Source organism: Penicillium canariense (genome assembly GCF_028826845.1).
Source record: "Penicillium canariense strain IBT 26290 chromosome Unknown utg000002l_segment0_segment0, whole genome shotgun sequence".
NCBI lineage: Eukaryota > Fungi > Ascomycota > Eurotiomycetes > Eurotiales > Aspergillaceae > Penicillium > Penicillium canariense.
Window position 1 is genome coordinate 3,154,974 of NW_026622729.1, and position 23,057 is coordinate 3,178,030.

A 23,057-nucleotide genomic window follows, 5' to 3' on the forward strand; every position below is an offset into this window, starting at 1 on the left:
TGTATCTTATTTGAGGCGCGTGCCCGATCCCTGCCTCATAATAACCAATCCACCCATTCTCTTCCACCTCTTTACCACCCTCATCCCTAGCAGTAGCCCACAGCCCAGCTTCTACATTTTCCTCTTCCCTCCAAGTAACCATCAGTCTCAAAATCTGGCAAAGCAGAACAGCATTCAATTTCAAGAAAATACCCGTTGCCTTGCCCTCCTGTTTTCCTTAATATTACCGCCACCTAAAGTTTCTGGAAGCTAACATGCTTCATCTCCAACCCAGGCACAGGCGGAAGCATCTTCTCCCGGATCGGGGCGATGGCTGCGACAAACTGCTCAGTTTCCTTCGCTTTCTTATGTGCCTCCACGCTCTCCCAGCCCACGGCCAGAAAGTGCATCATCGCTTGCCCGCTCGGGCTTTTTGCATGCTGCACCACACTTGGTCGGTCGACGTGGCCCATCGCCCAGGACCGCGGTCCCGCTGCCTGCGGCAGCTGCTCAACCAGTGCCGTACGGAAGTTGATCAGGTCAGCGTTCAATCGCCGGGTCTCAAACACTGACATATTGCTGGGGAAAGGCAGGGAACATAGCTCGGTCACCGGGTTCTTGGTCAAGGTGTCGGTGCTAGAAATGGGCGGGTTGAGGGTGGTATAGAGTACTGTTGGAGGCTGGAGGGTTTCGGCGAGGAACGGTTCAAGATGTGCAACGGTGGTTGAGCTGCGGGCATCCGTCCAGTCTGATAGACGTTGGTCAGGAGCTATTTCGAGGCATAGAATTACGAATTGGAGACTAAAAAGTGCTGAGCTCACCGATCACCCACACAAGCGTATCCTCATCCTCCACCGTGCGTCCCCAGGCGGAGCTGTGGTGACCGCTCTGTTGCTTGGTGGCGCGGAAGACCCTCAGCAGCGCCTCGCCCTGCTCGTTGGCGGGGTCTTCAGGCTTGACCCCGGGCTTCACCTTGAAAAAAAGAAATTCGCTGATATTTTGCGACATGATGAAGTATGTAGGGGGAAAGAGAGGCAAGTACCGAAAGAGTGTTGGTTTTACGATGTTGTACGATGCGCCAGACCAATCGAATCAATCGGATGTCAGGATTGATGTCACCGCGGAATGATGTCAGTATCCGCTCTCTCTTCATTAAATCCGAAGGAAACACAGAAACACATAAAAAGCGAAGAAACTATGTACATCTCCGTGGGTGCCAGAATGTTTAGCTCCCGGTCCGATTAAACCACGCCTGGGACATAAAAAATATGAAATTCAAAAAAGTAATGTCCGGATGCCAATTCGGGGAACGTCATCCAGTGCTTGTTGTTTTCCCCGCGTAAAACTAAGTGGTCCGACCGACTAGAGATCGTCCACCCCGCGCACCTTAACTTCTTTCTTCTCAATCGCATCCTTCAAACTACCGATCAGATGCTTCCGACGTTGAGTCTTCGCCTTCCACTGAGAGTTGTCTTCGCGGTTGACTAGAGGCGCGACGATATCGACACTGCGCAAACGGCTGTGCTTTGCGGAGCCGTTGATGCTGGCCCGGAAGTTGACGCCGCGAGAAGCAGACTCGGGGGTGTGGTATGCACTGCCGTCAATAGAGCCGCGTGAGCCCGGGGTAGCAGGGAAACGGCTGATATTCTTGCGAGGAGTTGTAAAGGGCGAGCCTTCGCGGCTGGCGGGGCCAGAGGAAGACGTGTCGAGCCCGAGCTTCCGCAGTTGAGCCTCCAGAACGTCAATATCGCTGCTCTTGTTCTCGGCCATGCTCATCATAGTGGCAATGGTCGACGCGACGGCTTCCACAGTAGGTCTTTTCCGAGAACTGTTGCCACTTCCATCGGGGTGCGGAATGTCAGAAATCTTGGCCCGGAGCATCGAGACTCCCTGCTCGAGTTCGGCCATTTTAACCTGGAGACCAGTGAATGTGGCCCGGAGGTCATGCTGGACAGTAGCTTGTTCAGCAGAGAGCGGGGCCGAAAGAATAGCCCCAGTGTCAGTCAGCGCATCGAGGGTCTTGCGAATACTAGCAAATTGAGTGCGCAGCATGACGATATCCTTAGTGAGCAGCTCTCTGCATTGGTCCAGCTTTTCCTCAACACCTTGAACACGCCGTTCGTTAAGAGAACGGCTAATAGCGGCGACGACATCTTCGAAGTTGTCGATATCCTGGAAGAATGCCTCCTCGTCCAGAACACTTGCAGGCTCGTCACTGTTCAAAATGCGCACCCACTTCTCCGCCGTTGAGGTTTGGGTAGGTTGCTGGAAAAGAAGGTACGAGTCGAGCGATCGGGCATTAATACCTAGAGTATCCACCATAGAGTTGATGTCGCGGTACAGTCGTTCAATCATACCGGGGATACCCGGCTTGGCCGTCTCTCCGGTGTAGTTTTGATGGGGTAGGAATGGATCCAGTGTAGCAACAGGCTCGACCGGGAGAGTAAGATCAGCGCGAAGTCTCTCATCCTCGTCATCATCGGACAGAGCAAGAGCTTCTTCCTCTTCCCGGCGCTGAGCGGCCGCCTCGGCGCGGGCCTGCTCCTGCCGGACAGCGTCACTAGCCTTCCTGATCTGTCCCTCACGCTGAGCAATCTGTGTCAGCGAAGCCTTCCGTGAAGCCAGGGCACTTCCAGCCTCGCGGTTCCCTGTCCTTTTAGAGAAAATTCCGCTCTTGTGCGAGCTGATACGAGTGGGACTGGGTGACCGGTAAGGTTCACGGCCAGATTTGGCGGCAGATCGTGGAGGTGGGAGCAGAGGCTGCTTGGGAATTTCACCAAATAGCGGCCGAGGAGGCTGACTTTGATTTTGTTTCGGTGCAGCCTGTGAATTTCCACGGAAGAATCCACCCGTAGAGCTCTTGTCTGATAACCCACCGAAGGAAGTTCCCGCCGAGAACTTGGGACTTGGGATGTTAGTCTCATCATGCGTAATCTCCTCGCCGCTATCGCTGAAATCAGACTCGTCGGCATCCTGAGACTCTATATCTGAGCCATTGGGAATAGGCACGGCCTCTTCTGCAGGCTCGGCTTGAGCCTTGAAAGTAGTCGGGTCAGGAGGTAAGGGCGCCTCTTCGGGAGCTGGTGGAGGTGGACTCTCAGACTTCTTGGCTTTGGTCACAAAATCTGGCGGGAGGGGTGCATCGTCAAACTTGGGAGAATGCTTCTTCTCCCAAACGAAGTCTGAGGGGAGCGTTGCGTCTTCAATTGAGCTTTTGGAGACATTAGAGGAAGCCGAAGTGTCACCGGGTGCGTAACTAGCTCTGCTGGTAGGGTCAGGAGGCAATGGTGCCTCGATTGGAGGGAAGGTAGGAGAAGTAACAGACTGCTCCTTTTTCGGTGTGGCGGTTTTATCCGAAGGTGCTGAAAGCGGGCTTGTGACCTGGTTCTGAGAGGAGGTCTGGGGAGGATGCTGGGTTGAAGTAGAAGAAGTGGAGCCAAAGAATGAGAAGCTTGAGCTCGACTTGTTTGTCTCCAGAGCAGGCGGTTTGGCGGTTTGTGTGCCGAACAAGGATGGAGCTTGAGCCGCAGGTTTGCTAGGGGCGCCAAAGATTGAGAATGGCTCGCTCGTTGGTGGCTGTTCAGTAGTAGTCGTGTTCACCGCATCCTCCATCGACTCTGCCGGGGGACTGAGCTTGCTCGGTGAAGCAATCGAGTCGCCAAATCCACCAAAAGAGAGCGTTCCCGAGGAAGATTCATCAGATTTAGGCATGTCATTTCCAGCTGTTCCATCAGCCTTGAAAGAAGAACCAAGAACAAAGCCACCAGAAGAACCAGGCCCAAATGGATTCTTCACTGTATCAGACTTTGCAGGAGCGAAAGCAGTTTCATTTTGAGGCCTGGCTCCGAAAGGAGAGGGCGCGGATGCCTTTGAGAAGGCGTTGTCTTCTGAAGGCTTCCCGAAAGGCGACTCTCCCGAAGGCTTCCCGAAGGGCGACCCTGTTGAAGGCTTCCCAAATGGTGACTCTGCTGAAGGCTTCCCGAATGGCGAGTCTCCCGGCTTGGCTGCCGCGAAACTAGCAAACCCACTTCCTCCACCTCCTCCAGAGAAAGAGCTAAACCCACCACCAGAGGCACCAGGTCCAGAAACTAGAAGACTCTTGCCCGAATTACCGTCCGGATGACTAGGCTGTCCAAAAGCTGCCCGCGAACTCGCGTCGCCTAATCCGGTCGTGCCGAATTGGGGTTGCTGTCCGGGGGTGTTGGTCTGTGAGAATGCCGCGCCAGGCTGAGAGGGAGTTCCGAAAGAAGGTTTCCCAAAGGCTGGAGCCGCACCACCGCCAAGACCAGAAGGGCTTCCGAATGATGGGGCAGACGGCTTTCCAAATGCCGTTGCTCCCATCGTGGACGGACTGCCAAAGGTGGCACCGCCTGATGGGGCAGAGCCACCGGATGGTTTGCCAAAAGCAGATCCGCCAAACGGAGAGGGGCTGCCAAACGAAGACTGACCAAACGCAGGCTGTTGTTGGACGGGTGCTGGGGCAGGAGGTGCAGGGGTGGGTTGAGACGGCGTCTGTGACATCTGGTCGCCTGAGGCTAGACATGCTAGACCAGAGTAAGGGATCTTCTGGCGAATCGACTCGGTGTAGATAACCCACCAAGAGGATAGGATACCATCATTATTCAGGAGAAGCAGTCCCGGTAGAGGGGTTGAGCTCTCCTGGATATCCTCACCCGGAATAGGTGAAAGAACATTCTCGCCACAGGATAGATCAGGAGCCAGGCCAATCACCGAGGTTTCGTCCCCTGATTCCTTCAGTGGAATGGATGCTCTTTTGGTATCATCATTGACATTGGCGGTCGTAAATTGGCCGGCAAGGGCGTTTGATGTGTCCTCCCTGTCTAGTGTTTGTTCAGCTCGAACAACGAGACCAACATCGGCAGAAGCAGTTGAAGCGACCATCAACACATCCTTTAGGTGTGGCTTATAGTCTCGCAACCGCACGATGAACTGATGTGCTGGCGCACGCTTCATCATAAACCCAATTGTCGAGCAGATTTCGGGCAACTTCTGGATCAAGAAAGGGGCCTGTTTGCGTCGCGTGATAATGTAATAGGAAGACGCTGGAATTCCCATGTCATCCTCAGGGATATTTGGGGTATAGACCGTGAAGAAGACGTCGTTCTCCAGCCATGCGATAGAAGACACTAGAGAGTATTAGCAATAGAACGTAAGTGGTGCCGAAAAAGAGAATGTTTGCGCACCATGACACTCCCCTTCTAAATCAGAGGGGCGAGGGATATGATCCTTCTTCGTTCCATCTGGGGTCATCTGCTCTGCAGTTCCGTCCGCCATTCCAGCCACGAGCTGCTTGCCTTTGTTACTCCATGCGACACAGCTAACGGCATTTCGGAGAATAGGACCGTTGGCGCCGGAAACCAGGCTTCCAGCCTTCAGATCGGCGACTATAAGTTCACCATTGGTAGTGACGAAGGCAACAAAAGTCGAGTTGGGGTCTGGGTTGGGGACAAGAGCCCGAATCGATACACCGTTTGTCGGAACCGATAAGGCAGGCTGCGCATTGCCCTGCAGGAGACTGTCTGTCTGGAAAACCGAGATTTGTGAACCGTTCTCTGTTGCGAGAATCAACGCATCGTCACTCGCGGTAAAGGCCACATGTGTTGGGCGCGCAGGAAGGGGAATTGTTGCTTGCGGTTGGAAGGGCTTGGTTTTGACTTTATCTTCTCCGGTAGGAGCCTCAATAGCTTTCCTGACGGATTCGGTAGTTGCGACAACTAGAGCATCGGGGCCAGCACCAACAACGATGCCCTTGCTTTGTGCGACAGCTAGGAGTGAGGTGTTCGGGGAGGGAAGAGCATCTTCGGGCCAAGGGGTGGGGAGGAAGCGGACGTTGGCATCACCGGAGATACCTCTGAAGCCAATATCCTAAATTTGACGTTAGGAAAAGGGATCGTATAAAGACGCGACAGCGCTGGCGGGGGCCACATACATCAGTCAGGACCTCTGAGAGCTCTGGCCCAAGCTCCGCTGGCGCGCTCCCTCCGGCGGGGGCGGACGACCCGAAGCTGAAGGCCATTCTGAGACGGTCGATGTCGACGGAAACTGAACGAGAATGGCCGCTTAGAGGTGAGCTGGACTTGGGCGCATTGAGCGATGGGGAGCTCGGCGGCGTTGGAGAGAAGGAGCGTCGTTGGAGTGCTTGCGGACTCCGGTTGAATAGGGTGAGGGTACGCGTGAAAATCTTGACACAGCTCCTCCTCGTATAGAGAAGGCGCAGTTACGCGAAGGTAGAGACCCGGTGCGGATCGGTGGTGAAAGAACCGAGGAGAAGCAGTTGTGAGGTTTGGGCTATCGGAAAATGCCACAGGCAAAAACACCAAGTTGCGGCCTTGAATGCCTGGCGGCTAAGGCGTCCACAAACAGGCTGCGGGAGCTTCGTCACTCCAAGCAGCTCACGCTCGACTTCACCTCTCCCATCAGCTTGCTCCTCACCTCCGCCACCTCTCTACGCCAGGTCTCTCCCTTCTTCTGCCTTCAGTCTGATTACAGCACTCCTGCCTTTTGCTCTTTGCTTCGGTTGTGCACCCTCCGCGTTGCCAAGATGCCGGGCTTCGACTTCTCCAACTACAACCGCAACGCGGCTCTTCACGCCAGGGGCGTTCCCCTTCCCAAAGCCACCAGCACTGGTACGACAATTGTTGGTTGCATCTATGATAATGGCGTTGTGGTATGATTCCCCAAGATTCAAAGGCTTTGGATCCCGCGCAACCAAGGAGACGCTGACTTTGTCGGTGATTGCAGATCGCAGCAGATACCAGAGCAACCAGCGGCCCTATAGTAGCAGACAAGGTACGAACACAGCAGACTGGGAAACCCAGTTCCCTGGAGCTTTATCAGAGACTCACAGATGCCGGGAATAGAACTGCGAGAAGCTACACTACATCGCACCCAAGATCTGGTGTGCCGGCGCCGGTACAGCCGCAGACACCGAATTCACCACCGCCCTGATCAGCTCGAATGTTGAACTGCACTCCCTATCGACTGGCCGCGATCCCCGAGTGATTACGTGCATGACTATGCTCAAGCAACACCTCTTCCGATACCAGGGCCACATTGGAGCGTACCTTGTGGTGGCAGGCGTGGACCCGACCGGCGTTGGACTGTACACTGTGCACGCGCACGGCTCGACAGACAAGCTGCCATACGTGACGATGGGGTCTGGTTCACTGGCAGCCATGTCGGTGTTCGAGTCGATGTGGCAGCCTGACCTGGACAAGGAGGGTGCCATTGCCTTGTGCTCCGAAGCCATCAAGGCTGGTATCTTCAACGATCTGGGCTCTGGTAGCAATGTCGACGTGTGTGTCATCGAAAAGGACAAGCCTACTCAGCTTCTCCGCAATTACGAAAGGCCCAACGAGCGTGGACAAAAAGAGCGCAACTACCGCTTCCCTCGCGGCACAACTGCTTGGTTGAACCAGAAGGTTATCAGCAAGGAGGATATGAAGAAACTTGTCACCATTGAAACCATGTCTGGGGACGACAATCTGACTGTCGGGGAGAAGATGGAGGTTGACGCTTAGGGTGTGCGCGGGTCAGGAATGGATTGAGGCGCATGCTAGTGGTCTTTTTTGAGGTGATTCAATATACACTTGGACCTGTGTCTCATTCTTGTACCATTGTATTCGGATCGGCATACGATACTTGGGGCTTTCGCTACAACTGGAAGTATAGAGCCATCACAGAAATCAATCAGTAACCAGATACAACTTCCCCTAATAATGCCTAGGTTTCCCTTGGGATCCTAAGGCAGTTAGGGGTCCTAACAAACACCCAAGTTGGTCGAGTAGGATAACGAACCCTTTTACCGGACGGTATTTGAAGGCTGAGCAAAGCAAAATGACCATACACGAGGCTAGACATGTATTGGTCTCGCAGACGCCCGCACTCGATCTGCTTGCCCGTAAAAAGGCGAATTCTGTGCCGGCCTGCGCGGCGGTAACGACGATTCAAAGGAGGCAACCGATTCTTCCTGCTTACCAGTACCCCAGGCTCCCACCACAATGAGTCGACATTGAGGCAAGTTTGAAGCAGGCTGATGCCGGCATCATAGTCTATGAATTTCTTCGTTATTGCACGTAACTCCATTGTTATTATCACATTTCATGGTAAGGGTATCTCTACGGTACAGCTATTCTAGGTAATCAATATGAAGGATCAACGAGTAAATTCTCCGAGGCTAGATGTCATCTCGCTGACCAGGTTTACCTTGCCCAATCTGCGCTGGGGCTCTCAATTGTCTGGCGACCTCGCGCCCTTCAAATTTGCTGACAATCCAGACGATGTACTCGTACTGCGTAGGCGAGACACGACGCCCCTCACGGCGATACCGCACAACACCAGCATGGTACATGGCCTGAACCAAAGACGGGTATACAGGCCCACCATGTCTGCGCAGATAGTCGTAGAGATGGTGGATAAGATGGAAAGACCGAGAAGCGGTCAGATTATGGCAGCAGGAGATGGCGACAGCCAGTTGGTGAATAAAGTCAACAGCAGCATGAGGATCAGGGCACTGACTATCCCGAGGCTCTGCGTGATAGCGCACAAGGGCCTTCTCGTCAGGGTGAGGTGGAGGCATCCAAGCTTTGTTAAGGCAAAGCTTAAAGGGCGTGTGATTGCGGAGGAGTCTCAGAACAGACCAGATGCTCTTGGAGTCTCCTGCTCTAGCAAAATGTAGACATTCTTCCACGGATTCAGGGCTGGTGAGGTCCACGCGGCGGAACATATGCTCAAATGTGCCGTAGAAGAGAGTTCGGATCCCATGATAAGTTGATGGGTCCGCCCAGGCATCTGCCAAGGAAGTCTGCGAAGTTTCCAGTCTCTCGAGTGTCCTGCGGGTGTTCTTTGTGGTGAGTTTTCTCAACTTAACATTCACCGCAAGTAGAAGAAGGCTGTTGTGTGGGAGATTCAAGCTCTGAATACCACGCGTCAGATCCGACAAGAAAGATCCGTCTGTACTCTTGGTGCATGTTTCGTAAAGGCCGAACAAGAAGTAGATCGGTTGATCAGTAGGCCGGGGACTTTGATAGTACATGGGACCTAGGGACCGGCTCAAGGCTCGCAAAGCCCATAGGCGAAGAATGATTTGTTGTTGAACGGGCAAGATCAATGGGGCCTGCCTCGCATCTGGAGGGCTGTCGTTGTAAGCAAGTGGCATGTCCAGCCATGCCTGCGAGTTTGCGATTGTCGATATGTTTGACACGTGTAACAGGCAATCTCGCCATCTCTCCAGTAGTTGGTTTCGTCTTTGGGTTTGTGTGGCAGACAGAGCCAAAGACTCGGTAACGTCGATGATGCATTTAGTTGCACAATCTGCGTGGAGCAGGCTCAACATTTGGTGTGCATATGACAGAGACCTGGTCTTTTCAGCCTCGTTTATAGGTTCCAGCTGCGCCATGATCAAGGCCGAGGGCCAGCGACTATCAGAGGTCGCATCATGAGTAGCCACAACAATTTCCTCCGCAAAACGAAAGCAGCGTAGGCTTAGAAGCTCAGCGAGCCAAGCATCCACAAGCTCTTTGTCCAAGTCGTGATAACCGAGAATGTTGCAGCGCCCGATGGCTTTCCACATGGCCCGATAATGCTTCAGCAATGCTTTCGGATCCCATTCTCTGAGGGTTTTGTTACGTTCAACAAGGATCCCTGGCAGGGCCTTGACAATCAGACAGAGCTCCTCCGTAGGAACCAATCCCAATTCGAGGCCCCGAGAGACTGAATTGAGCACGGCGGTTCGGTTGGCTCGCTTTGCTTTCGCTTGTACAAACTTCACGGCAGCGAGATAATTCCCAGAGCCTCGGGTGTTCAAAAATGGGTCATCTAAGAATTGAATCGATTGCTTCAGGTCCGTAGCGGAGCGCCCGAGCAATTTGTTGAAGATCTGCCGGCTGTGCTCCGGTTCCCGTTGCAGGTCAATCCTCAAATGGCGCGCGAAGTCCCTTGCATCTTCAATACCCCAATCACCCCGTTCCAAAAATTCATGGAGTAGTTCAGCTCGGGAGGTGGATTTTGACTCGTAGGAAGAAGGGTCGGGGTGGTGAGAGACGGATGCGTCGGCAGGTTCGGAATTGTGGTCATAGAAAGGCAAGGAAGCGTCCGAAGCGCTGAGTGCGTAGCTGCTCGAGGCTTTTCGAGAATTAAAATCTGATTTGTGCCGAGATCTGGTCTTGCTTGAACGTACCTTGAGTATCCAGCTGCGCCCTCTGCCACGGGTGGTCGGTCCACTTCATGTGCTCCCTTCCATTGCGTCCAAAGAGACATGCGATATCTTCTGCCGACCCTGCACCAAATCCCGCAAGCGCCGTATTCCTCCGCCTGGCTAAGCGCCTCCGTGCTTCCAAAGGTCCGGGAACACAGCTGCCATGGCGACGCTGCCCGTTCGCAAAGCGACGGAAGGTTGCCGCGAGTAAGTCATCGCTGATCCAGTGGTGATCGAGACTTGGAGCAGCCGGGTGCTTCAGCGCATTCCGGTAGGCATGCCTACCAAAAGACATGGCTCTATTTATGACATGGGCGAGCCAATTGCCGGCGATGAAAATGATTGAGATGGGTCGGAAGCGTCGACAACTTTTGACAAGTTGGGGATTCTTGGTGTAGGATGACTAATCCCCGGGCTTGGCGAATGCATGGTTGTCATTTCTGTACCGCCATTAAAGAGAGTGACGACCATGCTCTGAATTATTTGTTATTTTAAAATATCTCTCTGATGTATTTTCATGATGCGTCGAGTATTTACACAACTTCATCGTTTTGGATACTCATGTGCAGGCCACTGCCCCATGCCCACCGACATCTGGTTCAGTCCCTATTTTGGAACTCCAGTAAAACACATAAAAAGAAACAAAGACTAGAAAAGTGGATCAGCAATCCACAAGAAGACAAAAGTCAGTCAAATATGATGATGATGATGATAATAGAATACAGCCATACGCCAATGTAATGCATGCAAGAAGTCTTCGGCCAATGGCACGTCATGCGAATCATCTTAGCCAAGACATCATCAAACGGTGTAGAGAGCGTAGCAAGGTCGTCAATGGAAGAACGTTGTGTTCACTTCCTGGAAATTAATTCCAGATATCTATTCATTGGGTAGCGGTTTTCGGCCGGTAACCACGAAGAAATTCATGTAGGCATGCACACTCCTGTTCTGCACGCTTTTTCTCACATCGGCGAGGAAGACTTCGATCTCGGGTTTCGACCAACCCAGTGCGAGGAAAGGTTTATAGGACCAACCGGCCAACGCTTCGAGCCAATTGCTCTCGCTCCATTTCCCAATGTCTTTCAACTTCTTGTCGGATGGCCAGGTGTTTGTCGGAACTTTGAACACCCGCTGTTCAACATCAACAAACCCAACTTCCTTCATCCACCGCTCAATTTGAGGCGCGATCCGGAACTGTCTTGAAGGCTCAGTTTCCTGGCTTGCGCGCATGTTCAGGTCGAACCAGTCGTGCATGGCATATGCACTGTACCCGTCGGGGTTTTCAGGCGGCATGGTGCCATCGTCACATTTTGGCTTTGGGTCCATCTCGTGGCATTCGATGTATGCCCCTGGTTTGAGATATTTAAATGCCTGGCGTAATAGGCGCTTGAAAGACTTCATGGCACCCGTCATGTTTCCGATGTGTATGAAATCAAAATGGCCCGTGTCCCACAGCCATTCATCCTCAGTTGCATCGTCAACGAGAAAGTGAACGTTTTCAGGGACCTCGGTTGGTTGGACTGGAGAAAGATCCGTGCCTATGATTGTAGCGTTTGGGAATATGGGCGCTGCAGAACCAGAAAAAAACAATGAGCTCGGGCACATGACACACGTCTATATTGGGCTGCAGAAAATCATACCCATGTCTATGGGCCAGATACCAGAGCCAGTACCGATATCAAGTATTTGTTTGGGGGCGTCGAGCGGGACATGGTATAACTTGCCACCCATGACCAGTTTGAACATGTGATGTTGCATGTCCAGACGATCCAGCTCTTGTTCATCATTCGGGTATGGATAAGCTACTCAGGAAATCAGACAAATGCAGTCAGTGGTGGTCGCATAGACCACTCAACATACCTCCTTCATGGTACTTGTGGTACCGTCTGCCGTTCTCCACGGGATAGTCCGTTACACTGTCAGTCAGCGACTGCGTGTCACTGTCATCACAGCGTTAGTATGGCACGGAAATTGTAATTTTGAAGGGCCACGGTGACTATTACCATTCGCCTTTTGGTTCCTGCATAGATCCGGGTTAGCAGCCAATTTAGGTGAAAGTAGAGGTACAATAGCATGGACATAAGTCTACAACGTCCACCAGGTCACGGCGAGGAGATATCGCCACAATCATATAGTGGACGGTAGGAGCAGAATGATGGAACGCGGGCTTACAGGAGATTTAGTACACATCCTGGCACCCTGGATCTCTATCCAGTGGGAGCCACAGAAAAAGAGTGGGACGAATAGTATGAAGGGCTTTCAAACGGCAACTAGGAATACGTTGCAGTCGAAGGCTTTTCAGGGGGACTGTAGAAAAAGCGGTTAAATCTTCGGTTTTCCAATCAACTAGGAGGGTGTTGCGGGTGTAGGGCCCACGATGGCGAGGAGCTAGTACTTAGTGGATGTACGAGTTGGCCAGCAAGTTTGGCGATACTCCATTTTATGTCACACACCGAGTTGAATTGCCCACACGAACGGTGGGCACGCAAGAGCAGGATTTGGGGGGGCGAGGGAGGAATTCTCAGTTCCGTCCTCGTTGAGCCCGACAGCTTGGGTTAAGTTATAATTTGGCAGGGCGGGAAGATGATCCGGACAACTATAAATCAATCGCTGGTGAGCTGCTGGTGCTGGGATCGACATTGGAAATGCCGTGAAAAGCAGGGCCCGCAGGGGGGGGGGAAAGTGGAGTACAAATGCGCGCATGGATGGGGGACAAAGTTGAGCCAGACTATACGAGAGGTCCAGGGACGCCAGAGGGTCCGGCGTGGAGGATTGGCGGGGAGAAGGCCCCGAGCCGACCAGAGTAGGGCGTTACGGGCGGGCCATCATGGAATAATTGCAGTTACCAGCGCCGAACACACAGGGAGAGCTGGGTTGTTCTAGGACCAAGATGAGAGTGCAGGTGGCACAGCCCGAGTCCGGTCAAATTTCGCTTCTCAGGAGATGATTCTGCTTTCTAGGCTTTGGGGTTTCGAATTTCCGATTTTTGAATTTTGCCCAGAGGGTGGGATTCACTTTGGATCTTCGGAGGAGCTGAAATACGCAATACCGACTGTATACTACCAATACTGCTACTGTACATGTACCGAGTCCCTCGTATGTGCATAGGGTACAGGAGAAACCGCACATCCATTGTGTTCCCTGTCGGGCACATGGTGCGAACACGATCGATCCGAGTCGTAGCAACTGTCAGATCGAACTCAGAGACTCCCTCCAGCCGCCTGGAGTAGGAAGCACTTACACAGGAGATCACTTGGCCCCCCATCTAATCGCTGGGCGCTGAGAACCACCCGGCCGGCGGGCGTCCCAGGGCCTCGGTGTCGGGGGCTTCCCGGGCCAGGTATACCAAGGTATGGAGTAAGTCTGTCAGAGAAAAAAAACCGCCCCACTACCAAACTCTCCTGGAGACTGTCTCCGCTAAGCTATTCGGCGGTCCTCTTCCTCGGGTACGGAGTACAGACCCTGGGTTGGCCAAGGGGGTTGAGGATAACTTTCCTCTTCTTTTCGTGCAAGAAATGACCCCAAGGGCGGTGCTGCAGGCCCACGGCCAATAGGCACCGGTACCATTTCGCTGGGAATTTGGCAACCAGCCCAGCCTGGGGCCGCTTCCTCCTACGTGCTGGAACTGGAACTCGCCACTTTTTGACCAGAAAAAGAAAATCCTCATTCTCAAACACCTATGTGCATCGTACTCTGCAAGGCCATCCCGGTGGCGATTAATCCCCGACTATCCGTCGAGTGGGAAAGGCAGCACCGAAGCGGAGGGACGATGAGACCGACTTATTATCTCATTAGTGTGTAATGTTACATGGCCTAGGTGGGCATGTGCCTCTTCAGTCAACTATCAATGCCTTTTGGCTTGCTATGCTAGTTCGTGTGACTGGACGCCACAATACTCCTCTGATGAGCCACTGGCCGCGAATGCTCAGCTCCGCAACGATTGGAGGAGAGACGCTATGGAGAACTATCAGCGACTTCCATACAAGAGGCGGCCACAGTACTTTGCGAGTCATACATGACATGACAGCCTCGTTACTACAGTATGTACCCTAGGCCTCATGCCAAGAATCCGCTTCTCACTTCTTTTTTCTTCGCGTGTCATCCCAAACGAAGATGATCCTGGGGGTCTTGCGAGGAAAGATACCGCCCGTCAAACCCCCCGTCCGCCGAACCCCGTACCTCAACACGAATCCGGCCTTGCTAGTTGGGTATGGCCCCGGATAGGACGTGGGATATGAATTTAATTTAGATTTTTACCCCTCCGGAAGAACAGCTAGTCCTTCGCCTGACTGGGAACTAAATGCGAGACTCCTGCCGCTTTCAGGTCTAGCGGTGGACAAGTCGATATGTCAGAAGTAGCGTCTCCTGCAATGTGGGAGTCTGGATATCTGGGCTTCTCCTATTCCTTCTTCCTCCGGTCGCAATTGGCTAATCCCGAATGCTCCTGCAGTTCTTGTCTATGCTGTTAAGTGCAACCCAGCAAAGTGTATCACCATAGCAAAGCTCCCAGTAACAGAAATCAAGTCCATGGTGAAGCCGGCGCCCGGGCCACGTAGGGCAGAAAGGAGGGGTTCCATGGCTGGAATCTGGAACATGCATCGCGGAATACGCGAAATACTCCGGCGATCCGTGTGGTCCTCCGGCCCTGCACATCTTCCTTGCCCTTACGACACACAGACTGACTCACCATAGCCCAAACATGAATCAGCCATAGCAGTCAGGGCAGCCCACTTGTTTTGCACCCAGGCGTCACTTTTGATTCACTTAATTCGCTTGATTCCATGTCCTAATTCAAACGCAATCAAACTATTACTGCATTTCTCCCACGCGGCAAAACTTCGGGTTGAATGTCAGGCAGCCAGGCGGCCTCGCGTGGGCGCGCAGTGATTGGCAGAAGCCAGAAGTCGCGCCTTTCCCACACCCGCGTCGCAATCTCGGTCCTGGCTGAACTATGGCGGTAGTACCACTCAACAGGCATTATTACAGTATGAAAATACATCTAGCAGCATAGGGGTGGTGGCAGTTGTACTCGGAGTACCCCGAGTTCAAAGTACGAAATAATCATCACCAATCATGTAGACAAGGAGAACCAAACAACCGGGTAAAGTCAGGGCCAAAAAGGAGCCGTGCAGAAGGTCAGGGCCGTGATTGCGGCCCTGCACGAGCATGGAACCCTGCAAACTCCCCAAAATAAACCCCTAGCGACCATGGTGCTGGGATCCCGGATCCCGTTCATAGGGAACCCGGGGGCTTTATTAGCAACTGGACGAGTCAAAACAATCCACCCCGACCCGACTGCTGGGAAAGTCTCGGGTCCCAAGGGGTCGGTAACGCCAGCGCAGGAGCCAAAATTTGGAGAACGGGGGTCCCGAGGGACTGGTCCTGTATGCCCTTCTGGGTATGCTTTGTTTTGTTTGGCTTACGTCGGCTACCAGCAACATATCGGGGTCGTCCGATATGACTGCGATTATTTATTTGGCTTGGGATGCAAGGTTCCTTATTTGGAATTGCAATGGCGCGCCTGCTATAGCTGACACCCACTAGGGTGAGTTTCCGCCCCGGTGGAGACGGTTGTGTTTGTGCTGATGACCTCGCTAGGGGAGCCTATCCAACCTTTCGCTGCGGGTTTTTGGTTTTCGATGGAGCTCTCGGATGGAGAATCCGCTTTGGCTACGGGCCGGGTGGGCCTGGGTGTTTTCTGTTTACTCCGTACATTCCCCCGGTCAAAGGTCAAGTGTTATTTCGTACGGTTGTACCCGTTACTGTACTTTGTTACGGGAGTACTTATCGACCAAGAGTTGATTGATTGTCGGGGTACCTCGCGAAATTTATGGCTCCCTACCCTACAAGACCTAGGCTTCGTGAGAACCGAATTCCAAATTCACATTACACCGACGGCCACGGCTCTGGCGATCAGATAATACCCTGCAAATTTCCTCAAGGGGATGCGGCGAACGAGGGTCCAACTTAGCAGACGATGGCGTCAGCAAGAAAGCAGGTTGCATCGGACCAGGCCCGGTGCGAATGTAGCGCGAAGCACCCCGAGCAACCTGTACGTACATTAGCCTTATCTGACGTTTCCCCCAATTGTACTCCGTACTCTGTACTTACAAAGAATTAACCACCCGCCGTATACTCGTACCTCCTACCGAATTTTTGAAACTCCGAGAATATCACCCATCTGGCCGAATATGCAGGTCATACGGAGTACTTGGTGGCTCGTCCTCAATTACTCCGCAGTCAATGCTCCGTACACTCTCATTCAAATCCATTCAAAAGGAAGGCTACGTGGCTTACACCCAAAGGATGCATAATTCCGGTGGCAGGATAGACCGCTCCTGTGACAAATACTGCTTTCTCCACAAAGTAACCCGCCATTGGGTGAGAACTAGTCTCGTCCACTACAAATGCTACCAGGCACATGAAGAAGAGGAGTTCGGATAATTTCAGCACACGCATGAACAACAGTTTGCTTACTTACATCGTGGTATGAAGAAAACCATACAGTTGATGGAGGCTGTGGAGGCTGAGGGCGATCAGCTGGAGATTCGTCCTCCCAGGCGGAGCATTCTAGCTGTCTCGGCTGTCAGCACGTTCCAACCAAAGTAATGGAACAGACGATCACCCAGCGCTAAATGGTGGCGGAGGGGCTCGTCACCAGCGAAACAAAGCGGTAGAAAGAATTATCATTGAAAGAACTTAGCGGTATTATTTGGAATTGTCGACGGTGCGGAACTCTATCACAAACGGCGCTCCTCCCAAGTGGAGGCGTCCGCCAATCGGCGCGCCGCGTTGTCAGGGATGCATAAATGACACGGGCCGCTCGCTGTCAATTGCGAGAGAGCGGGCGCGTCTACCAAAGTATATAACTCTTTTGGTCAGCTAATGACATCTGTTCCTTGTCACTTTCCAGGTCAGCACAGGAAACACGTCCGAGCGAGCTCCGCTAAGAGGGTTGGGACGGAGGGGCTATGGGCGGCTCTCCAGTGTGTTGGGAACCAATGATGATGACGATGATGAGAGAAGAGATATGATTTGTCATTGTTTGCCTCGATATATCGAATGGCCCGGATGATTTGAAGCAAGCTTCGGATCATCTTATCTGTTCCATCGTTTTCTCCACTAGGAATGAACTGAGCAAGCAAGGCCCACAAACTACACATCATCTTTACCCATCCTAGCCATCAGTCGGATGGAAGTTTTCGATTACTGAAAGAACAGCAGATCAGGAAACAGACAGGATTCTCTCCACTGACGCTACTGTACCCTCAATCGGTTGCACCTTGTCGGTTCTGCCAGATAGTATGAGAATCAGCGCGGCCCGGGTATCGGAGCATCAGATAGTATATCCATACCTAGTTTGAATTCGAATATCTGTTTGGACTCGAACTATCCCTTGCTGGTGGGTGAGGGTGTGGGCAAGTCCAATCAACTGGACAACTTGATCCCATGGACCTTCTGTTATTAATCGCATGAGTAAGTCCTTTTGCACATTGTTCGTAACACAAATGACTCAAACAAGGGGCCTAGATTCCGAAGGGGCCTATGCACCTGTGGCTTGCTTCAACGCAGCAGCTTCAAGTATCATAGGCCTTCCGTAAGAATTTGTCAGATGGCATCGACTGGGATACGCACCAATTGTTGTTCCAGTAGCATGCATGACAAATTTCAGGCCCGATTCTCCCATGAGGCGCTGGATATCTGCGATTTGTTGGGCAAATGACGGGCTCGAAGATCCAATCTGGAAAGAGCTGGTTAGACGAGGGATTGCGAATTCTGCCTGAAGGAATTATACCGGAACCAGAGAGAAGTCTGCTGTGCACCGTGAAGGAGTCACTAGAGCTGCAGGAGCGAAAGACATCATCGCAGGCGTTAGTTGCAGTTTTCCGACTTCTCTTGGAAAACTTGAAGCTTGATCGATTCGATATTCCTGCTGAGTTTGAGTGCTCATATTTCTGAATGAGCCAATCATTATGACGTTCCACTGTGATCATCTAGTGTGCTATTGTAAGCGGAAATTGACTCGCCGAGCTCTCGTCGTAGCACCGCGGAACTCTGGGGGAGGCTCGCAGCCATGGCGGTAAGCAATGATTGACTTATGTCTGTACCAGAAATACCCTCCTATCAGTTCTCAATAGCCATGAAGGTAAGGTTCCGATAATCCAATTCCGGGCCTAGTAGGTATGCGAGGTACCCGATTTTAGCTGACAGAAGGTCAAACAAAATTTTACAATCTCTATATGGACTTTTGATTCCTACATCGTACCACTAGAAGTTATGAATCGTTAGAGACTAGGTATCCAGGTGGGAACATTTTGTCATGCCATTCGCTATTCCTTTAAAGATGAAGGAACCTCTGACCTAAGTTCTCTTTATGGCTTGAGGTAATTTCCATCTTGGTAAATTAGTATAATTGGACACCTGCAAAAGCTGGAAGAAATATCGACCTGCCAATATTGCTACCTGGAAGACAGCAGAAAGCTTGTTATAGGCGGCTTGCGCTTGAGCCTGCTCTGTAGTCGCTTCGCGCACTTCCTGGCCGTAAACAACAGCTTTTTGAAGGAACTCGTCTGGGTCTTGTTTATCATAAACGTCGAACAGCGTGTACTCAAGCTTATTGTAGAGGTGGCGAGCTTCGGTGACAGACATACTGAATGGTTCACGCAAAGCATCATACCATGCGTCCATGGTCGAGGCATGAATGAAGGACGATCGTTCCGTGTCGGAAACGCTCTGCTCGCATCAGATCGCGGCCTTGCCTAAGAAGCACGGGGCGAAGCGGTGCGTCATAGAGGACAATCGGATGTTGACTTCGGCGAGTTTCGTGGCGCGAATGAAGCTATGCATATTGCGATACACACGTAGCTTATCACTTCACACTCATCGAACTCTCACTGCACTACATAATCATGGCACCAAGAGCTCCAAAAACTCCAAGCGCTCAGAGGGCTCGCGCTCCACGCTCGGCAGGCCTCACTGCACGGAATGAATCAAGCGACACCCAAAAGAAATCGTGAACCTTGGCGCCACAGCTAACGCTGTCGACGATCCGACCGCGTATGCGCTCATCACCTCGCACAAACGCAAGCAGTGCTCTGATAGTGTTAAGGACTTCGAAGATAACGGTATTATCCATGCGAAGCGACCGGCTCGTGGCAAAGGCGTCGCGATCGAGGTAAGTCATTGTGCGCCCGATATATATATCGGAGTTAACCCATAGATAGCGCTGGTAACAGCGGTCCCAGGGAGTAGATGCAACGACCACCTCTGTATGCATGCCTAGATATAGATTTTCTCCTGTTTGTCCCCTTCCCTGAACATGGTATTCAGCCAATACACATTGATTTGGCAAAATTTGTAGTGCAACAAATCCTCCAAGTGACCTTGTTGACACCCCACCTAATTAGAACACGGCCGGATAAACCCGGACTCCGCTATGACGCACCAGACCCCAATCGGCACCTATCAGCGCTAAGATCGAACTCTTTCAAACTCACAACATGAGATATTAAGAGCATTTGACTCGTTATTTGGCTGAAGGGTCCTGTGGCTGTATAGTGAGCTTTATAGGGCTTTCCTGAATTCAAAAGACGCGTCGCTTGCGACGCGTAAAGCCCTTGGTGCATCACCATTTTGATGCACCACCCAGCACAACCCAGCACTACATGGCACGCCAGACCCCAGCTCGCCCTCCGCGGGACAGGGCAGCTCGTGGCCATCCGCCAAGGTGCGAGACTACGCGGGAAAGTCATCTCCCAGAGGTATACCAGGAGATGTTGGATGAAGCTGAAGCTCGTGACCCTGGACAATTTCGGTCAGATCGACCGATCAAAAGGCGCAGAGTCGGAGAAACAAGGTCCACCCAGACAAGAGCTATCCCGCTTGAATCCTCGCCACTGGAATATGGCAACAGGGCCCCGCCTACAAACGAAGATACCACTCAGAATGTACAGACTGTTTATGATTTAACCACATCTGATGAGTCGGAGGTTGAGTGGGAAGATGTGGATGTTGTACCATCTACTCAAGGGCATCGTGGTGCAGCCCTCACACCCCAGGATAAAGATGAGACATTGCAGATTATCCTGGACCGAGAACCAGAGACCCGCAAAAAGACAGTCCCGAGAAGAAAGCCGGTCACGGCGGCCGAGAAAAAAATTGCGATTAGATGCTCACAAGGCACACCTTCTTTGTCTGCTGGCTCATGTCCATCTACGCAACCGATGGTGCAATGATGATGAGACACAGGTATGTGTTGTTAACCTGAATTCTTTCTAAGCTTCTAATGTGTAAGCAGCGTTTCCTGAAAAGGATGCTACCAAGAAAGATTATTGCTCTTTTGAACCCTGATGAAGATAAACCACAATTCACTAAATCTACTACTTTTATCGATGGTCTTAATCAAGCTGGCGATATCTTCAATCGAAGGTTTCGTGTTACTAAACCGGGCCTGAAGCGCGCCCATTGGGCTGAAGATCAACAACAGTTAAAGCAGAGGATGGTAAGCCTGGCCGCACACGCCTTCTGGCCGAGAGATTCTGATAATCAAACAGGACTCTATAATGGCAGATGCTGAAATCTTTTTGTCCCAAGAAGATTTTCAGTCCCAAGCAAAGATCATGCAGGGTTCTCGCGATTTTGGAGCCCAGCTGTTCTGTGCTTTGTTGCGCTCCGCCGCCGTAGATGCGAGACTAGTATGTTCTCTTCAACCGCTACCGTTCTCAGGCACCACCAAGGACATGACAACCCCCAAAATGGCCCCACAGTACATCTTCATTTCTTCTGATGACCATGAAACATCTACCGATGAGCGTCAGAATTCATCAGGGGATTCGCCGGCTCCATCAAGGACGCGACGGCTTGGGCGACCGGAATTCACTTCGCGTCCCGCTCAAGCATCCGTGCGCTTAGGTATGTGACTCCGGCCCTGTGAGCATTCTCGATTTTCTTTGCAACGGCTAAACTTCAAAGGTTCTCGACCAGTACCTCGAGAATCCACATACCCAGTATTTTGGGTAGAAGCCTTCAACGACGCGGTGCAGAAATGGATCCCCATCGATCCCTTGGTGACCAAGTCTCTGGCAAAGCCATATAGATTCGAACCCCCGGCGAGTGACCCGTACAATAACATGAGTTATGTGGTCGCTTTTGAGGATGATGCGTCTGTGAGAGATGTTACTCGACGCTACGCCAAGGCTTTCAATGCAAAGACCCGCAAGTCTCGAGTGGAAACTACACGGAATGGGGAAAAATGGTGGAACGATGCACTGATCGCATATGAAAAGCCATTCCTTGAAGATCGAGATGAGGCCGAGGTAAGCGAATTGACTTCCAAGTCTGCGGCCGAGCCTATGCCACGCAACATCCAGGATTTCAAAGATCATCCGGTCTATGCACTTGAGAGACACTTGCGCCGGAATGAGGTTATCTTTCCTAAACGTGTCATTGGACATGTCGGCTTGAGCAAGAATACCTCGAAGAATGACAACCTTGACTCGGTCTACCGTCGTTCTGATGTACACACTGTGCGCAGCGCTGCCAAATGGTATCGTTTGGGTCGGGATGTTAAGGTAGGCGAGCAGCCTCTCAAACATGTTCCTGCGAAAAGACCCAAAAGCGGTTTCGCCAGCGACGAAGATGACAACGAGTCCGAGGAAACTGCTCTCTATGCGGAGTATCAGACTGAAATATACCGGCCGCCACCTGTGGTTCAAGGAAGAATTCCGAAAAATACTTATGGGAATCTGGATGTCTATGTGCCAAGTATGGTTCCTTCTGGAGCAGTACATATCAAACATCCTGAGGCAGCTCGATCCGCACGAATCCTAGGTATTGATTACGCAGATGCGGTCACCGGTTTTGAGTTTCGTGGACGGAGGGGAACTGCAGTCTTTGGTGGGATTGTAATTGCTCAGGAATACCAGGAAGCTCTCGAGGAGGTTCTGAGAGGTATCGCCGCAGAAAGACACCAAGCTGCAGTCGAAACAAAATCTGCAGAAACTCTTCGACTCTGGAGACTTTTCCTTGTCAAGCTGAGGATTGCCGAAAGGGTCAAGGCCTATGCAGCCGCTGATGAAAGGACGGACGATGTCTATGAGCCAGAGATGGATATAGATCATGCAGAAGAAAGTGGAGGGGGATTTCTTCCCGAGGAGGGTGGGGGATTTATACCAGAAGGCCATGAGGGAGTTCTTCCGGATGGTGGCGATGGTTTTACTTCTGAAGAGAGAGCATCCACCGCTGCGCGTGAGGGGGGAGGTTTCATCCCTGACAAGCCTGACGAGGACGGAGGCTTCCTTCATGATAAATACACAGACAACCATCCAGCTCCGCTTGCTCAGCCATCAACTTCGGCTCAATCTCATTCAAACTCGCAAAAGGTCAATAGACCGAAACTCTCCAACACTCCTCGCTATGAATTGATCGTGGTGCCGAAAACATCTGAATCTATATCCGAGGAACCACCGCCCGGCGACAAGCCCGAGACTGTTGAAAGCTTGGATTTGAAGGAGCTCGAGGGGTCATCTGTGATGGCACCCATCGCTGTCGATTCGTCAACCAACGGCGACTCAAAATATGCTAGTGTGGACATCCCTTCCCGCCCACCTTCTCCCCCACAGGCCTACCAGGCCGCTCCACCAGCTCCGGATGTTGATAGTGACATCGAGAAAGGGTCTCTGCTATCCGAGGATCCGGAAGATGAAGACGCAATTCCGGAGTGGCTCATGTGATAAGACTTTATCTACTTTATCCATAGAACAAAGACGAAATGGACTGTATTCGAGTCATCAAGGAAAATCGCTTCTTACACTTGGGAGGAACTCCTCATGCCTCTTTCCCAAGAAGTTTACAAAAGTATGCC

At 52.0% G+C, this 23,057-nt stretch overlaps 8 protein-coding genes across 8 annotated transcripts; 2 read left to right on the plus strand and 6 right to left on the minus strand.

Annotated features, from left to right (window-relative positions):
- Window positions 1-233: 233 nt before the first annotated feature.
- N7482_004341 (uncharacterized protein) lies at window positions 234-987 on the minus strand (the record flags this gene model as incomplete). The annotated part of the gene is made up of 2 exons (XM_056686466.1): window positions 234-748; window positions 801-987. The coding sequence occupies 2 exons, from the start codon at window positions 985-987 to the stop codon at window positions 234-236; spliced, it is 702 nt and encodes a 233-aa protein (XP_056545208.1).
- A 354-nt stretch (window positions 988-1,341) lies between these two features.
- Window positions 1,342-6,016, minus strand: N7482_004342 (FG-nucleoporin NUP159; the record flags this gene model as incomplete). The annotated part of the gene is made up of 3 exons (XM_056686467.1): window positions 1,342-5,126; window positions 5,184-5,865; window positions 5,930-6,016. 3 exons carry the CDS (start codon window positions 6,014-6,016, stop codon window positions 1,342-1,344), a joined length of 4,554 nt encoding a protein of 1,517 aa, XP_056545209.1.
- Window positions 6,017-6,298: 282 nt separating this feature from the next.
- Window positions 6,299-7,520, plus strand: pup1 (proteasome core particle subunit beta 2; the record flags this gene model as incomplete). The annotated part of the gene is made up of 3 exons (XM_056686468.1): window positions 6,299-6,667; window positions 6,742-6,789; window positions 6,861-7,520. The coding sequence occupies 3 exons, from the start codon at window positions 6,299-6,301 to the stop codon at window positions 7,518-7,520; spliced, it is 1,077 nt and encodes a 358-aa protein (XP_056545210.1).
- A 656-nt stretch (window positions 7,521-8,176) lies between these two features.
- On the minus strand, window positions 8,177-10,490 carry N7482_004344 (uncharacterized protein; the record flags this gene model as incomplete). Its single annotated transcript, XM_056686469.1, has 2 exons — window positions 8,177-10,140; window positions 10,178-10,490. The coding sequence occupies 2 exons, from the start codon at window positions 10,488-10,490 to the stop codon at window positions 8,177-8,179; spliced, it is 2,277 nt and encodes a 758-aa protein (XP_056545211.1).
- Window positions 10,491-11,074: 584 nt separating this feature from the next.
- Window positions 11,075-12,326, minus strand: N7482_004345 (class I SAM-dependent methyltransferase; the record flags this gene model as incomplete). Its single annotated transcript, XM_056686470.1, has 5 exons — window positions 11,075-11,763; window positions 11,836-11,997; window positions 12,056-12,135; window positions 12,199-12,215; window positions 12,285-12,326. 5 exons carry the CDS (start codon window positions 12,324-12,326, stop codon window positions 11,075-11,077), a joined length of 990 nt encoding a protein of 329 aa, XP_056545212.1.
- Window positions 12,327-17,420: 5,094 nt separating this feature from the next.
- On the minus strand, window positions 17,421-18,189 carry N7482_004346 (thiamine-binding protein; the record flags this gene model as incomplete). Its single annotated transcript, XM_056686471.1, is given in 4 exon segments — window positions 17,421-17,487; window positions 17,551-17,653; window positions 17,831-17,971; window positions 17,991-18,189. The coding sequence occupies 4 exon segments, from the start codon at window positions 18,187-18,189 to the stop codon at window positions 17,421-17,423; spliced, it is 510 nt and encodes a 169-aa protein (XP_056545213.1).
- Window positions 18,190-18,319: 130 nt separating this feature from the next.
- Window positions 18,320-19,379, minus strand: N7482_004347 (uncharacterized protein; the record flags this gene model as incomplete). Its single annotated transcript, XM_056686472.1, has 3 exons — window positions 18,320-18,463; window positions 18,659-18,928; window positions 19,173-19,379. The coding sequence occupies 3 exons, from the start codon at window positions 19,377-19,379 to the stop codon at window positions 18,320-18,322; spliced, it is 621 nt and encodes a 206-aa protein (XP_056545214.1).
- Window positions 19,380-19,860: 481 nt separating this feature from the next.
- On the plus strand, window positions 19,861-22,926 carry N7482_004348 (uncharacterized protein; the record flags this gene model as incomplete). The annotated part of the gene is made up of 4 exons (XM_056686473.1): window positions 19,861-20,331; window positions 20,493-20,696; window positions 20,749-21,106; window positions 21,167-22,926. 4 exons carry the CDS (start codon window positions 19,861-19,863, stop codon window positions 22,924-22,926), a joined length of 2,793 nt encoding a protein of 930 aa, XP_056545215.1.
- Between the last annotated feature and the right edge of the window lie 131 nt (window positions 22,927-23,057).